The 17,994-nt window shown below is 38.0% G+C and overlaps 1 protein-coding gene across 4 annotated transcripts in view; it reads left to right on the plus strand.

The window, feature by feature from the left end:
- SP4 (Sp4 transcription factor) overlaps positions 1-15,184 on the plus strand; it is a 48,538-nt gene extending 33,354 nt beyond the window's left edge. For all 4 annotated transcript variants that reach the window (XM_039522259.1, XM_039522260.1, XM_039522257.1 and 1 more), the window contains 3 exons: positions 7,760-7,991; positions 8,231-8,430; positions 11,854-15,184. In XM_039522259.1, coding sequence (XP_039378193.1) covers positions 7,760-7,991; positions 8,231-8,430; positions 11,854-12,101 — 680 coding nt within the window. In that variant the 3' untranslated portion in view covers positions 12,102-15,184. The remainder of the gene's footprint in view (positions 1-7,759; positions 7,992-8,230; positions 8,431-11,853) is intronic.
- The last annotated feature ends 2,810 nt before the right edge of the window (positions 15,185-17,994 follow it).

Here is a 17,994-nt window from a genome sequence, read left to right on the forward strand (position 1 = left end):
CTTTGGGATAGCTACTAACGATGTACTGCTTTGTGCATCAATGAAGGCACTGCTAGAGAGGACACACCCCATCAAAACAGTAAGCCTGGTGTGGTCACGCACAATCGACTTAATTAATTTTGAGGTTTGAGGTTGAATTACATAAAATCAACTTCATTTTGTAGTGTAGATAAGCCCTAAATCTATGTAAGAGTATCAAAGATAGGATTTTATAGGCCATAACGAGGAGAAACATTTCCTTCCTCACAATAGTTTTTTAAATGCCATTTTGTCACCCTTTTTTTTCAAAATTGGGCATATGACCAGCTGCTTCCATTCCTTTGGAATTTTTCATCCCTCTAGACCAACAAAATTACTTTATAAAGATTTTTACAAGGGAACTAAATTCATTGGAAAAGGGGAGAGAGAGGAAATAATGAAGAGAGAAGGAAGTGTTTCCTGTTTCCACTCTCTCCTCCCTCCGAAAAACAAATAGTACTGTTGTCTCAGGGAAGAACGTGCCATTCCACTCTTTTGCTTGGCTTAGTTCTCACGCTAGATGATCTTTGGTTGTCTTTAGATGAGTGAATTCTGCGGACAAGTATGGCAGACTTTAAAGCAATGTTGGTTTAAAAAGAAAAAGGCAGCAGATTCTGAAGTAAGAAATATTTCTGCCAAAAATCCATTTCTACTACAGTATTAAAGCAAAATGTTCTAGATGATTTGTTTTCTATTATATGAAATACTCAATTCTTCTTTTTTGATCAACTGATCTACAATTGCAATAAAATTTAAGCTCTCTCCTTCAGTATGTGATGAAGTTGCTAAATGGCAACCTGCTCTATAGAGGAAAAAGGTAACTGCAAAACAGTTAGGTACAAAAACAATGTAACAAGGAAATAGCTGTTTTTAATTTGGAAGTATTTACAACTGCTAATGTACCACTCAATATGCTAGATAACCCAGCTTTGCATTTCTAATTGGAGGCAAACCTAGACTCTGTTGGGGCCCTACAGATGTCTCAATGGTTAATAAATATCTCTCTAAAGTTTTTGATGACTATGTTGATGAAGTAACTTGACAGCTGCATGTAGATTTTTATCTTTGCTAAAACAACTGGTGCCCAAAATGACACTCTCATTAATATACCTGCCATACTTTCACTCAGCAATGATGTTAATGTTGAACAGCCAGATGACCTCTCAAAGCTATTGTATTGGAATGTGTCTCTAGCTATTAATTTTAATGCATTTTCAGAAGCAGTATTGCAAACACAAGTTCTTTGCATAAGAGTGTTTGTGACAGACAATTCTGTGCATGTGAGCAAGAGTTGGGAAAAACTTGAAACACACATTGTTTATGGGAGTTCAAGTTTGTGCAACATGAACTTAAATCCTGAACTTGCTGTGGGACATCTAGATGGAGAATTGTAAATACTTTTAAATCTTGGTTTGAGGGAGAAGGAGAGTAGTTAAGGGTAAAACCTGCACAGCTTCTTCTACAAGGAGAGACTTACTAAAAAGAGATCCTCAAGCATTGCTACTTTTGCTGGTGATCACAAAGACTCCTTGTAGTCTTTCTATTTTCCATTATGCAGAATATTTAAATAACTAATTTTTTCCCCAAAAGAATGTTGCAGGTAATAATAGGTTAACTCTGTCCCTGCAACAAAACAAATTTTACAGTTGGGAGGCAATGTAGCTCAATCTTTATTAGTGTAAGTGTTGAAGTAGGAGGTAGAGCAAGTAAACTCCATTTGTGTAAAACAAGATACTAGATTTTGCCCCTCAGAAGTCACGGGGAAACTTCTAAGCACAGCATATAGTGATAAGTAGTGTATTTAACCAAAAAAACACTGTTAATAATATTATAATTTTTACTACTTCCATTTAAAAAGTTTTTCCACTACTTCTGCATGATCATCTCATGTTTTGCTATATATTAAAAAGAGTTGAACTAGGCTGTCTCTTGCCTTAAGAGAAATTAACAAATTTGTGTTGATAGTTTCTCTGAATTGTTGGAAGAATAATAAATGTTCTTCACCTGCTCGGAGATCTTATGGGCAAAATCAGGGCAGCCATCCAAAAGAACATGAGGCATTATCTTGTTTGAATTGCTAACTAAACCTTTAGTTTGCTGTGTACAACAGTGATCTGTTCCAGGAGCAGCAACACATTGTGAAGAACCACTGAGCACCAATAGCTGGATTTATTTTATTATATTGTGTTCTTGGAGTTTTATATTGTATACTATATTGTTCTCAGTGGCTCTTTTTCTACAGTTGAGTACCTGCTATACCAAATATGAAATATGTAAATCATTTTTTTATTAAATGAAAAACACTATCAAATGGAAAAATCTCATTTCTGTCAGAAAATTTTTGAAGCTACTATTATTGCCCTAGAGAACATAGCTAAAATTTTAGAATTCAAAAGCTATTAATTGACTTAAGCTCATGAATCCTCTTAGGCCCTTTTGCATATTTTACTCTCTGGTGGTGAGGAACAGAAATACAAATTTCTCCATCTTTTTTAAGAGGAGATTTTAAGAGTTGACAGCATCCATTTTATAAACAAGACTGCTTATATACCATTATTGCTAATTTTAAATTCAAAACTATTTCTCACAAAAGCTGTAGCTTGGCTCCCTTGTTTATCTATAGGGGCATATTTAGTGGTGTGCCTCCCAAGAGCTATGATACAGCAGTCACAGGCCAAGTGAGGGACAGAAGTGGCTTTACAGACCCCAGTGTAAATTGGAGCAACCTCAGTGGGCTGCTCTAGCTTACAGCAGCATCCTTGGAGCTGCCTATTGGGTGGCTGTGCAGCAACCCATATTCTCTGTAACACCTGGCATTATACTACTCCCCATCCTGCCGCAACTCTCTCTCTTCACTAGGGAATGCATAGGACTAACAGGGTTCCTGTACTGGGGAATTTTTGCCTTGTGAAAGGTGGTGAAAATATACTTACGGTAAAGAGCAGTTTAATATTAATTCATATTATAATAGAGTATAAAAGGAGTAGTTTTGTTAAACTGAAGGAGCGCTCCAATCAAAAGGGTACTGTTAGGTTCCAAGATTATAAGGCTGTATTTCACTCTGTTGTCAGCAACTAGAACAGAAGTACTTGTGGCACCTTAGAGACTAACACATTTATTTCAGCATGAGCTTTCGTGAGCTACAGCTCACTTCTTCGGATGCACAGAATGGAACACACAGACAGGAGATATTTATACATACAGAGAACATGAAAAGATGGAAGTATGCATACCAACAGGAAGAGTCTAATCAATTCCTGTTGGTATGCATACTTCCACCTTTTCATGTTCTCTGTATGTATAAATATCTCCTGTCTGTGTGTTCCATTCTGTGCATCCGAAGAAGTGAGCTGTAGCTCACGAAAGCTCATGCTGAAATAAATTTGTTAGTCTCTAAGGTGCCACAAGTACTCCTGTTCTTTTTGCGGATACAGACTAACACGGCTGCTACTCTGAAACTTGTCAGCAACTGATCACCAATTCATGCACCATTTCATTTTTGAGTAAGAGTATAATTGTAGAGTTGTGTAAGTAGCTATTGTGTGCCTGTTTGCTTAATCATTTTTCTTTTTAATAAAATTTGTATCATTCATAGTATTGTGTAGTGGTCCTCTACTAAATACATTTTCTTTAACTGACCTAGAGTCTCAAACCTGAAAACTAAGTTGGGTTTTGTTGCACCCTTATCTTCAGCAACTTCATATTATTTGGGAACATTTCAACATAAAAGTTACAAAAGGGCTACAGGGAGCCTAACTTTGCATTTATTTTGCACGTTTAAATTATAAAATGTAATTAAGTATTCACAGTTCTTGTTTAAGTGCAAAATGGTACCAAATTTCTAGGGAGTCACACACACTGAAATGAATGCAGAGCTTCAGATATATACCCATTAGGAAACTACCATCTCAGCTTTTTTTGGTTTTGTGAGAACCTGACTAAATTTAATCCGAACCCTTGGTGTATGTATCCAGATGCCATGAATGGGAGCGTGCTGGGGAGAAAAAAGCCATGGACAGCTCTGAATTGAAATGGCGGAGGGGGGAAGGGGAGAGGACTTCTGTAAACTGATGATGACACATACAAGCTTTTCAGTCCCAATCCATTTCATCTAGGCCCTCTCATGAGAGCAGGGCGGCTCTAGCTTTTTTGCCACCCCAAGCAGGCAGGCAGGCTGGCTGCCTTCAGCGGCTTGCCTGTGGGGGGGGTCCCCGGTCCCGTGGATTTGGTGGCTTGCCTGCGGCTTCGGTGTACCTGCCGCTGAATTGCCGCCAAATCCGCGGGACCGGGGACCTCCTGCAGGCGCGCTGCTGAAGGCTGCCTGACTGCCGCCCTCGCAGGGACCAGCAGGGTGCCCCCCACGGCTTGCCGCCCCAGGCACGCGCTTGGAGCGCTGGTGCCTGGAGCCGCTGCTGCATGAGAGTGTCTGCTTACTTCCATCCTTTACGCTGAAAGCCTGCTCTGAGTGTTTCATTCCAAAAGAGTGTAGTTGTTTCACACTGTTCTCCACACAACCCCAATTGCTAGCACTCTAAACTGGCACACTTTCCCTGCCCTTTCTCTGGGACCTATTCTCCAACCTTAACAGTGATACAGATTCAATGCTGGAATACTTTTTTTTTTTTTTTTAAACAGGTTATTCCAGTGATCTTTGTGAAGGGCCCATTGCTGGTCAGCTTTTACCAAGTAGTAACAGCAAAGCTTTAGGGGATACTTACACTGTTTGATCCTTAAAGCAGATTTTAAAATATCCCTTTTCTAATCAATCCACTTTTGCTGCACCTTTCCTTCAAGATCCATCTCCTAAAATGTTTATTTCTTCTATCCTTCTGATTTTCCAGCAGAATTATGGTTCTTTCTCCTTTCTGCAGCTGCTTTGCTTACATTCTTGCTTTCACCAGTATTGAAGAAGCAGCGGGTTTGCCTACTCCGTCACGTGAACCAAAATGATGTTATAGGAATTTTCCCTCAGCCCCCCAACTCTGTGCCGCATGGGCTAAAAGGAAACCTGTGTTTTGTATTTATAAGAACATAAGAATACTAGGTCAGGCCAGTGGTCCATCTAGCCCAGTACCTGTCTTCTGACAGTGGCCAGTGCCAGATGCTTCAGAAGGAATGAACAGAACAGAGCTATTACTCAGTGATCCATCCCCCATTATCCAGTCCCAGCTTCTGTCAGTCAGTTGTGTAGGGACATGAGGTTGCATTCCTGACCATCTTGGCTAATAGCCATTGATGGACCTGTCTTCTATGAACTTACCTAATTCTTTTTTTGAACCCAGTTATTCTTTTGGCCCTCACAACATCTCCTGGACAATAAGTTCTAGAGGCTGACTGCACTGTGTGAGAAAGTACTTCCTTTTGTTTGTTTTAAACCTTCTGCCTGTTAATTTCATTGGGTGACCCCTGGTCTTGTGTTATGTGAAGGGGTAAATAACTTCCCTATTTATTTCTCCACACCATGATTTTATAGACTTCTATCATATTTCCCCTTAGTTCTCTCTTTTCTAAGCTGAACAGTTCCGTTTTTTTAAATCTCTCTTCATATGGAAGCAGTTCCATACCCCTAATCATTTTTGTTGCCCTTCCCTGTACCTTTTCCAGTTCTAATATATTTTTTGAGATAGGTTGACCAGAACTGCATGCAGTATTCAAGATGTAGCATGGATTTTTTTATAGTGGCATTTTTCTGTTTTCTTATCTACTCCTTTCCTAATGGTTCTTAACATTCTATCAGCTTTTTAGATGTTGTACAGAGGTTTTCAGAGAACTATCAGTGATGACTCCAACATCTCTTTTAGTGGCAACAGCTAATTTAGAACCCATCATTTGTATGTATAGTTGAGATTATTTTTTCCAGTGTGCATTATTTTGTGCTTATTACCATTTGATTTTCATCTGCCATTTTGTTGTCTAGTCACTCAGTTTTTTGAGATCTTATAATATTACCTCTGTAACTCTTCGCAGTCAGCTTTGGACTTTACTGTCTTGAGTAGTTTAGTATCATTTGCAAACTGTGCCACCTCACTTTTCACCACTTTTTCCAGATCATTTATGAGTATGTTGAACAGCTACAGGTCCCAGTACAGATCCTTGGGGGACCCTGCTATTTACCTCTTTCCCTTATGAAAATTGACCATTTATTCCTACCTTTTGTTTACTATCTTTTAATCAGTTCCTGATCCATGAAGTCCTTCTTATCCAATGACTGCTTATTTTGCTTAAGATCCTTGGGTATAGGGCCTTGTCAGAGGCTTTGTGAAAGTCCACGTACACTGTCAGCTGGATCACCCTGGTTCACATGTTTGTTGACACCCTCAACAAATTTTAATAGATTCTATTAGAAGTTTGAGGGAAAGGTTAAAGTCTCAGCTTCACCTATCATCTCTCCCTCGGTCCCAAGGAAAAGGACTGTCTACCAGCTTTAATAGTCAGAATTAAAAATCCAGAAGATGACATGTTCCCACTTTACTCTCAGATAACTAGGCTAATGATAAGAGAGGTTAACAAAAAAGTAAGAAGTAGAAAGATAAATCTTCCTATTCCTGTCATAGAGACTGCAAGGTAATTTCTGGCAGAGCTGGGACTAGAACCTCCGTTTGTTATGGCAGATCTGTCTTCCACTAAGCCTCAGTGGCTTTCACTTTGAACATGCCAAGTCTATGTGATTTGCTATGTTATCTGTAACCACTACTCTAACACCTTTAGAGAAGAGTCAGGGACAAAATCCTGATACTGGACATTTCACTGTTTTCTAGCATTTGTGTAACTTTCTGGCATATGGTTGCCGCTGCCAGTTATTCCTTTACCTTTAATGGTAGAAGTTTGCACTGTGGATCTTAAGGTCTGGAATTCAAACTGTGCTGACTATCTCTGTGTGGTGGTTGAAGGAAGGCAGTCATTACAGTTGCATATGTTGGAATTTCTGTTTTTTCAGTTTTCATTTTTAAAAACTGGTAATTTAAGTAAAGTCATTAAAAGTATATTGTTCAGGTTGCGAAGTCAAGCACTCAAAAATTAGGAAGTGCCATAATTTCATAATTCTATCAGAATAATTACTATCTGAACATATAATTCAAGATTATTTAAATTCAGCCATACATTTGGGGCTGATTTAAGGTTGCATGGGAAATCTTAATTCTGGCATTTCCTACCTTTTACATGCTTGACTTTGCAGCGTTAATGTTCTTTCAGTATAAATTTGTTTTGAAGAAATCCTAATGACATGCATCAAGATACTGCATATTTTTATGTATAAATGAAGTTTGTGACTCAGTTGCTTGCAAAAATAGTAGGTTAATTCCATAAAATAACTTAAAAAATAAATGTGTGTGAGTTTTAAATAGGAATATGGTTTCCAAGGTTATTCTAGGGAAAAGCATCAACAGTAGAAAATGAATTCTGTGTAATGCTTTGTTTCATATCTTCTACTGATGTATCTCTTCATTCTCTAAAAAAAGAAGATGCCTGTAAAACTAGTTATTTCATGTTGAGAGCACACATTTTGCTTTACTGTACTCTTTTTATAATGAATTACATTAATCAGGGCTCTCTAAAGTTGTGTGTAAAATCTGTTTGTAGTATACTAAAGCACACTAGTAAACTAACTGGGTTTAATATTTTTGTGCAGTTTTCGTCCACCTACAGTGGATATTCTCTTGAGCAAAAGTCAGATAAAATATTATGTTGTGGCCTTTCTGAGATGATCACTAAAACTTACAAAGACTTTCTTATTTTACAGGTCAACAGCAAGGACAGGATGGAGGCATGAAAGTACAGCAAGCCACAATAGCTCCTGTAACTGTAGCCGTAGGAGGTATTGCTAATGCAGCAATTGGTGCTGTTAGTCCTGATCAGATCACACAAGTGCAGTTACAACAAGCCCAGCAAGCTTCTGACCAGGAAATACAACCTGGCAAGAGGTTAAGAAGAGTTGCCTGCTCATGTCCTAATTGTAGAGAAGGAGAAGGAAGGTAATGTTAGTTTGTCAGTTAAACTTTAGGCATCTTGTGGGCCTGCCTTATTTTGGGGGCTTTTTTCCTTGTATTACTGTCATGTTTTTAATCATGTCCATAGGAAATCATGCTTGTAAATTTTCTGTTCAGAAAGAAGATTATAATCAACTTAATTTTACTATTTCATATTTTTCCTTAGAGAGCTGATAGGTGATTTTATTTTAAAATATTAACTGCTTAACTTTTGATCCTGTCAGAGCCAGCAGTGAGCCAGGAAAAAAGAAGCAGCATATCTGCCATATCGAAGGATGTGGAAAAGTTTATGGGAAAACATCTCATCTCCGGGCACACCTTCGTTGGCATACTGGAGAAAGACCATTTGTATGCAACTGGATGTTTTGTGGCAAAAGATTTACACGGAGTGATGAGCTGCAAAGACATAGAAGAACCCACACAGGTTAGTCAACTGTCTGTATTCGATAGAGTAATTCCTTTAATGATGGTGGCCATCGGTGAACAGTGATTTTAAATCAAGTTTCAAGCTGTTTCCCTGCGTCTGCATTAGAAAAAGATTGAGTTTAGGACCTGGTTAACTAGCATGCATTGGCTAAAAGCCTGACTTAAACTTGATCAATTTTCCTAATCAAGACAAAGCCTTGGGGCTTTTTTACACAGGGGTTTAATCCACAGTAACTCTGGTTGGTTTGATGTGAAAATGTCTACATGCACACAGCACAATTTGTTAGAGTGTAGTAACTCCAAAAACTCTGGAATACCCTTTCAAAGTGTATCACGTTTAATGAAAATTGAGTTAGTGTGGTGCATTGTTCATGTGCACACACAGTGTTGCTGTGCACTACTGTAGCAGTCCTCCAACTGGTATCCCACACTGTTTGTGGGCATCCATTACTGATCTGTCTGTTTACCTGTGTGCCCTCCATTGCTCTCGGATTAAGTTGACTAGATGTCCATTCTGTATTTAAAACCTGTCATGGGGCCAGAATTTGCCTGTTTGTTTCTGGAATTTAATATATCAGCATTGCTACAACATGCCCCCAGCATTTGCTTAGAGGTGTGCTGAGATACTAGATCTTATCGTTATCTGGGGAGCAAACTCTTGTGAAATAAAGATGTGTTTGTGGATTTTATCAAGTATATGTCCATGAGGGGCCACGACCAGGACACCAACCATTGCCAGATAAAGAGCAAACAGCTAAGAGGATTTACATTAAAATGAAGGATCCCATGAAGAGGTCTAGCAATGGAAATGTAATCTGTCCATATTTTGAGGAGCTGGACAGTATTTGATTAATTACACCACTGCTGAACTCAAATTGGTTGTGAACCCTGCTGCCTCGCCTACAGCCTTCCCCTGAGGACAAGCAGCAAGAGTCATCAGAGGAGGATTTACATTAAAATGAGGGATCCCACAAGCCCCGTCAGGTGCGTCCTGTGGGGCAGAAGCCCTAGCCCTACCACCCCACCACACACACCCTGGCTCTTGAACTTCTGAAGATTGTCATATACACTTGGGAGGGTCCGTAAGTTCTTCTTTGATGCTGGTTCCTATGTGGATTCCAAACACGGAAGAGTAGCAAGTAGCGGTTACCATGGAGGTCGGCGCAAGGGCTCTGGAAAAGACCAAGTCTGTGGGACAGCATGACCGACTGCCGCATTCATCGTTGTAGAGGGAGCAATGGCGAAATGAGTGGAGAAAGGTGTGTATGGAAGACCAACTGGCAGCTCAACAAATGTTCTGCCGTGGAATGTTGGTGAGGAAGGCCGACGTGGCAGCGTATGCCTGCATGGAGTGGGCCATGATTCCCAGTGGAAGTGGAATGCCAGCTAGCTCGTCGCAGGTCTCAGTGCAGCAGGAGATCCACTTAGAAGCACCGGTGGGATTTGTGGAAGCCGCAAGTGCAGTGTAGATAAAAGGCGAGCACCCTGCAGACATCAAGGAAATGGAAAGCATGCTCCATGGGTGAGGGATGAGGTGTGGGGTAGAAGACTGGAAGGTGTATACTTTGGTTGAGGTGGAAGGAGGAAGCCATCTTGGGTAGAAACTTGGGGTGTAGACGTAAGGAGACTTTGTCCTTATGGAAGACAGTGAACGGTGGGTCTGTCATTATGGCTACCAGTTCACTGATACAGCAAGCAAAAGTGATGGCCACCAAGATGATGACCTTCTTGGAGAGGTGAGGGAGGGAGCAGGTAGCGAGGGACTTTGGTAAGAGTACAGAGGACCAAGTTGAGATCCCATAGTGGGGTGGGCCTTTGTACAAAAGGAAAAACATTGAGGAGGCCCTGAGGAATCAGGAGGTCATTTGGGTGAGTAAAGACAGAGAAGCCATCCGCGGGACGCAGATAGGTGAACACAGATAGAGGAGTGTGCCAGGCCCGATTGGCGGAGATGGAGAAGGTAGTCCAGGAGAGAAGAAATGGAGACAGAGTCTGTTGGAATGTGGCAGTGTCGGGCCTAGGCAGTAAAGCTATGCCACTTACCAGAATAATAGGTGTGAGTGGATTAGCGTCTGCTGTTAGTGAGTATGTTGCGGATGGGTGCAGAGCAGGCCTGGTCTGCACATGATCCCCAATCAAACCAGGCCAAGTGAAGAGGGTGCAGGTTGGGGTGTCGTAGTCGGCTGTAGTCTTGTGTTGGGAGATCTGGGATGGTGGGGAGGAGGATTGGGGGGGCGAGCGGAGAGGTGGAGGAGATCGGTGTTCCAGTACTGGCGAGGCCAGGAGGGAACTAGGGGGATTACTGGAGGTTCTTTGAGATGTGTGGTCCCTATCTGGATTCAAATTCCATCCTCCTTCCCCTCTGTTCTGGGCTTTTCTGTTGCTGAGTAAGAGAGAACTGGAGTGGCGTCAACCTGTGCAGCCTCTTAAAGCTTCAGATGCACCACGTGGCTGACGCATGATGCACACGCAGATCAATGGACACAACTATGAACAGTTCCGGCGCATGGCGCCATATGCACATTACGATTGGAATCTAGATAAAGACCACACATCTCAAAGAACCTCCAGTTACAGTAAGTAACCTTCTCTTTAGCCACCCCTGCTATATGGTATCATTAACCACAGCAGCAGAGGATAAGGCAGCTCTCCGAGTATAACTGGAGCAATCTCTACACCATTAGTGCCCATAGTGATCCCAGCAGCAAACTGTCTTTGATTCATTTAGGTAAATCCAACTGAATTCCAAAAGAGCCTAGCATCATGGACCTTTCCAAATCACCCTCCTTTTATGTTTATAAACCTGCCTCGGTGGTCAACCAGCCCTTGGAGCACCATGGATAAGGCGGCAAGTCTGTCATGGAGGTTGTGGAAGTCACGGATTCCCTTACTTCACCAACGTCTGGCTCAGAAGACCCCATGGAAAGGAGATCTGCAGGCCAGCACCATCCTAATTGGCCATCCAGCACTCCAAAGGAACCCCTGAATCTCTTCAGAGGGATGGCTGTCCTCAATCTTTAGGGGACAGTATGGAAGCTACCTGGGTCCCCTCTAAGCAGTTTTTATCCAGTATTTTAGTCATGTTCTCGTTCCATCCACTGCTAGGTTCTAAGTTTATGAAGAGAATTCTTATTGAGAAGCTAAAATTCAGACCCTGCACGGAATAATCACAACAGAGGAAATATAGGCTGCAAGTATATCTGTTGAAAGCATTTTAAAAGGGAAGAGTAGTTTATTCAATGGATCTGGAAATCAGAAATTTAGAGAAGATAAAGTTGTATCTATTTTGCAATTTTAGATACATCCAAACACTTTTAAAATGTTTTTGAATTGGGGGAGGGGGGAAAGGCTTGTTTGAATGACTGAAAGAAGTTAAATACCTTTAAATATCTATTTCACTGACATTTTTGTTTTAAATTAGGTGAAAAAAGATTTGAGTGCTCCGAATGTTCTAAGAGGTTTATGCGGAGTGACCATCTCTCCAAACATGTCAAAACTCATCAGAACAAGAAAGGTGGTGGAACAGCCCTTGCTATTGTTACTTCAGGAGAACTGGACTCTTCAGTTACTGAAGTTCTTGGCTCTCCAAGAATTGTCACAGTTGCAGCCATTTCTCAAGATTCAAACCCAGCAACCCCTAATGTTTCAACAAACATGGAAGAATTCTGAAAGGATCATTTATACGGACACCTAGTGCTGCACTTAAGTTTACATACCTTTCATGATATGGAAGTGGGCTGGTAAAGTGGATTACAGAGCAGGAAATCATGTTTTCAGTCTTGACTTCTGTAAGTATTCCAAGTTGGAGGGTCAGCATGAGAAGTGTACACTGGTGCAACAAGACAAATTTTCAAAAATACAAACAGCGCAAATTGACATACTGGATAAACAGTTGGGGGAATACTGCTTCCATACTTTTTAGTTATGTGGCTCTATATTACATAATTGTTTTAAATGCAAATTTCCCCTCTCTTTTAGCATTTGTGTGTTGTTGTGTTTGTAAAATCAGACAATATCAATATGACAGGGTGGATCTTGGTTAGGAGTGTTGTCATTTGGAGGTACTTTGTTTATAATCTGAATCTGTAATATTTTCAAGGGAACTTCTTTTCCCATAAGGCACAACAAAAATGCATAAGAATTGAGTGGTAATTATTTCTTTGCTCAGTTCTGTGGCATCTGTAAATTGATTTTGGCCGTCTTTTCTCAAGTTTAGAAATTATTCAAATAGCAGTTGAATTTACATGCTGCAAAGCAGATCTGAGGTGCAGCTCAGATAATTTTGACCACTACATTATAGTAGTGTGTATAAATGACAATCACTGAACTCAGATTTCTCTCTTTCTGTGGAGAGTTAAGAGATATTTAGATTTAATGTATACATTAGAAAAAATTAAACTACAGAAATATATTAACATAAGATTTTACAGAATTAATATCTTTATGTAGGATAATAATAAAATATGGAAACTTGTGTGTTTAAGTTTTGATATTCCAGTTCATTACATTTTAAGATATCAGGAATTCATTTGTTAACTTGAGTCACAAAACTCATACTTTTGAATATTTAAATTTTATGGGAATACTTGGATATTAATTGGACAACTGAATTGCTTAATGAGTGTTGTAACTCATTCTCCAGTTCTGTCCTGTATATATAAATTATTATATTATGGTGAAGGTGAAGAATTCTTTATACTTTGACTAAACAGCCAAAGAAAAGGACAAATTATGACATTTTAACAACAAAAAAGGTAATTGTAAATTAATGTATTTTTTTCTTTCTCTTCCTCTAAAGATTAATCATCTTATTTTCTTTCCAATTGTAAGTGCATAGGCTGGTAAGGAATATCCACCACCCATTTTCTTATATGATCAATAATTTTGAGCCTCCAGCCACAAGAGAAACTGGGGCAAAAAGGAATATAGGTATCTTTTTATCATACAGCAATTGATTTAAAAGGTTTGATTATATTTCCAATATCTATTAACTTAATAAACATAATTGTTGGAGAAATAAAACAACTGAGCATTTTTATGTAAAAACTCCAGTGCATACATGGAGGAAAGATGGCCAAATATTTCACACTCAGGATTTTGAATTATTTCCCATAGGCGTAAATGGAATGTTTTACAAATTTAGCCATTTGGTATCTCATGACAGTCCATTTTTTAAAAATTATACATCAATATATTTTTGTGATATAAAAGGGAGTACAGTGCAAGAAGGATTACTCTTTTTCCTGCAGGTTAAAGATGAACAGTTTATTTGGGAAATGTTTGTATGAGACACATAACAGAGATCTTGTGCATTCCCTCAGAAAACTTCTCATATGAATACTTTATCAATCTTGTGATGTTTCATGTATTTTTGAAGAAAGAAATACCAATCATTGTTTACACTGTGTACACTTTAGGCCAGCCCTTTGTAGCAAAATATAAAGCTGAAGGTCTTTTGTACTTTCAGTTTACATTAAAAGCTTTGAGATTAAAGGAAAAACAATTTTACACTGTGGTTATAGATTTCAAGTTTCTTAAAGCTTTTGTAGACTTGTAACAAAGTCTTTAAATTTTAGTTGGGTTTTGTACATTCTTTTGTATATTTTATTTAAAGTACTCTCAGCTGATGTATCTGGATTTAAAACATCAGAATCAATTAGATTACTACATTTAATACAAATGAACATTAGGTAGTGCTAATTGTTAATGTTATATAAGTACTGAAACATCAAATATATATTTTATCATTATGCTTCACAATCAGTGCTATAAATTTCTTTATGCAAAGAAAAACTTTCCTAATGTTATAATCATGTTTCTTAGAAGTTAACAGTTTTTATAAACTGAAGGTATGAGCATTCTGCACAGCCATTTCATATTTTTTCATGCATACTTATGTATGCAGATAAGAAACTGAAGTCATTTTTAATCTACAATGAGTCCCTATTACAAATGTATCAAAATCTAAATCCGGTTGACTTCGTAGTATCTAAAGTACATTCACTTATGTTAGCAGGTGCACATTTTACCGCTGGAATTAGAAACATTTTGACAGTCTGTTCTGCATACCATTCTGAGTCCACTTTTCTGTCTTAGAAGGATCGTAAATTTCAATGTCCTTTATTTGACTCAGTGGGATATAGCTGTTGTAAGTAATAGGGCACAGATGTGCAGTAGTATCTTGTTTAATGGCATTTCACTGTTCATTCCCTTTGCCACTGTTATAAAATTTTGCTTTATTGTAATTATCAGTGCAAAGTGTATTTATCATGGTAGAACTCCAGTGTTAGAATAGGTTTTTTCTTACAATATACATTCTTTGGTTAGTTTTGTGTATGTGTTGCTGATTACATTAGAACTTGGTGTTAAGTCATTATTTATCACACTCTTTCACGAGAGCAGTAATAAAAGTGTGTAATTTAGGAGAAAAAGTTAATTTGTCAAACTTAGGTAAGCATGATGTTTAGGTCCTATTTTTCAATTTTATAACTGTTTTATTGCAACAATATTTGTATTTAAGTCTTCATTTTAATGCCTTGTGGTGTTTTTTAATGCATGTCACTGAATTGTCATCCCGCATAAATTGATGTGCAGCATAGGGTATTAAATCTACATAATGATTTTGAAACAGAGAAATAGTTGATGGTAAAAATGTAAATGTTTTGCAAAAATTCCTTATAAAAAAGTTTTGTAGTAATATTTCACTTGTAAATTGTTTTCTAAAAAAATAGAAAAATGAAAAAAAAAAAAAAGACAGAAATAAAACCAGATTTCCCACATTCTAGAAGTTAGAACTGAATTCTGCCAGCAAAGCCTCTAAGGCATTAATTTGACATTTTTATATTGCTGATTTTGGGGGGGGGAGTAGATTTAGAACTAAAATTATGTACAAGTTGTTGCCTGCAATAACAGTTTTGCAAGTAACCTATTAAAATTCCCTTGAGTTAAAAATGTTTCTTCATTTAATTACTTATAATATGAAGCAGTAATAAATTATGTTTGAATGATCTGCTCATCAAGAAGAACAGTGGAAAGCAAATGCTTCTCAATGGAGAAGCATTGGCAGCAGCGTCGGGATTCATGTAATTAAGACCTATACTTGCTGGTCTGCGTTCCCCAACTGGCAGACTCCCAGCAGGGAATTAAAAAAGCAGATTCCCGCTCGGTGTGAATTTTGTCGTGCTTGTTCAGCTCTTGGGAATGGAAGTTATAATTATGCCTGAACACATTCATTTTTATTAAAGAACATTACAAGAGGTGACTGAAGGAAACATTTAACTAAGATGAGAAATAGAAGAAACTAAGAAAAAAATGTGAGAATTGCAATTTTTTAAAAAGAGACAACAGATGATAAAACCAAAATGTCTCAATTGTGTTTCAGATTAGAAATGAATAAAACAAATGTACTGTTTCTATAAGAAGGATGAAGGTACTCACTTGAGTACTCCAAAAATTATGCTGGATTTTACTTTATTTCAGTGATATCGGTGGATTTGTGCTGCTGGAAAACAAAGTAACAATATTTTGCATTTTTGTAATGCCTTCTACCCATAAAACTTAAAGCATTTTATAATGAAATCTTCCAGAATTCCTGTGATGGACATACATAGTATTATGCCCACTTTACCGATGAAGAAACAGGTACAAAAAAAATTGATTGACTTGCTCAGTGTTTCACACAAAATCTGGCATATATGGGAACAGGGTGGATTTGATTTAATCATGGATTTCTACATAAAAGTGCATTCGTATTGGTTGTTATAACCTTAAAACATATTCTTCACAACTCAGAGATAGATGTAGGTTTCATTTTTAGAAGGTACACATTATACATTTTTTAAGTGATTTATTTTGAAAACTTTTCATATTAGTTTTACAGCTATATCAGAAAATGAATGATTGTTTGGTTATTTCATTTACCAAAGGTAATTGAAGCAGATATTTATGAAGTCATTGGACTATCTCATTGAACTATCTCCAATTCAACAGGTTAATCATTAATATTTGGAGGATTTTCTTGTTATGCTGTATTTGAAGGAGAACATCACCAGACAGACATTTACATTGTTTTATTTAACTAAAACAACATTATGTATTCTGGATTTTTTTCTTCAGCAGCAAACATATAATATTTTAACAAAACAAGCATATGAATTTTTGAATTTAGTTAAACATTCAAGTTTTTTAAAATCATGTTTGTTTTTGTTAAAATTGTTTTTAACTAAAATAGTTAAATGAAATATTTAAACAAAAAATTAAATCGAGTATGTCAGCCTGGTCAACATGAGAAACTTAAAATCTTGGCTTCCGCAGCTATCTCAATCATCTTCACCTTCATTTTCCTGTTTGTTTATAATCTGGAAAAGAAAAACAAGCTTTCCTTTTTTTTTTTTTTTTAGGTCCCAAATGATTTCTCAGTTTGGAATGAATTAGTCTAAAGTAAGAAAATATTCTTTCGATACCGGCCAAAGAAGTTACTACTGTTAAAAGTGAGATTATCACTTCACCAGTCTCTGAATCCAAGTGCTTAAGTGACTTCCACCAGTTCACTGGTGTGACTTTCTTTAAAATATCAGTAAACATATATTTCTTGAATGGTTCACCCTAAGCTCTGAAGTTTATTATAGTTGGCATTATGGAAGGATGATTGCTGGATGTCCATGTCATAGCCAACTCCTCTTCTTCAGCAGTTAAGGTTTGATCCTGGTACCCAGTATTGAGAATATTTGCAAGAAAATTAGCTGGAGACAGTGCTTGTCCCATTCGTTTTTTTAATGCTTGTAATTTAACTAAGTCACTGTTATATTTCTCTTTTTAAGCTCTGACTCAGTTCCTTCCAAATGTCAACAGCATCAGCAATAAAATTGCTATTTCCCTGCATTTTGTTCAAGGCTACAGAAATAGGCTTCAGGGTACTCAGCATGTTTTCAACATTTCTCTTAAGCCCAATGTTGAGAACTTTGACTATGACAGTGCCATCTATTTTTTCACAATTTTGTTCGCAAACTGTCATCAGATTAGGCCAGTTCTTGATATAGTGTTCAAAACAGTCCACTACTGAGTTCCATCGCACATCTCGTGGGAGAGTTAGTTTGGTTCCTCCCACTTTTTTCAGAGCAGCTGCTGCAAAGTGGTTTTTACGGAAATATTTTGCAATTTCAACAACATTAGCCTTTATTTCTGGAACACTGAAGTCATTGGCTAGGAGGTGCATCAAATGAGCACTGCAACTGCATATTATTAGCTTGGGACTCTCTTCACTGTCTTTTAAATTTCTTCTCATCTTGGATACATTTGTAGCATTGTCTGTGACCAAGCTGCATACTAGACATTTGATTTTTTTTTTCAGTTTGTTACAGCGTCTAGTGCTACTTCTTATAAGTATTCTGCTGTGTGTGCATTTCCTGACGTACCAATTGTTTCTGTAAGGAAGACATTCCCTTCTGTTGTCACACAAGCACTTACAACAGGATCATTGTGGACATCGCTCCACCCATCAAGACTAAGGTTAACAATTTCACCCTCTAGACCTTTTGCATACTGCTCAATTTCTCTTTCATAC

This window comes from Mauremys reevesii, linkage group 2 (genome assembly GCF_016161935.1).
Source record: "Mauremys reevesii isolate NIE-2019 linkage group 2, ASM1616193v1, whole genome shotgun sequence".
In the NCBI taxonomy this organism is placed as follows: Eukaryota; Metazoa; Chordata; order Testudines; family Geoemydidae; genus Mauremys; species Mauremys reevesii.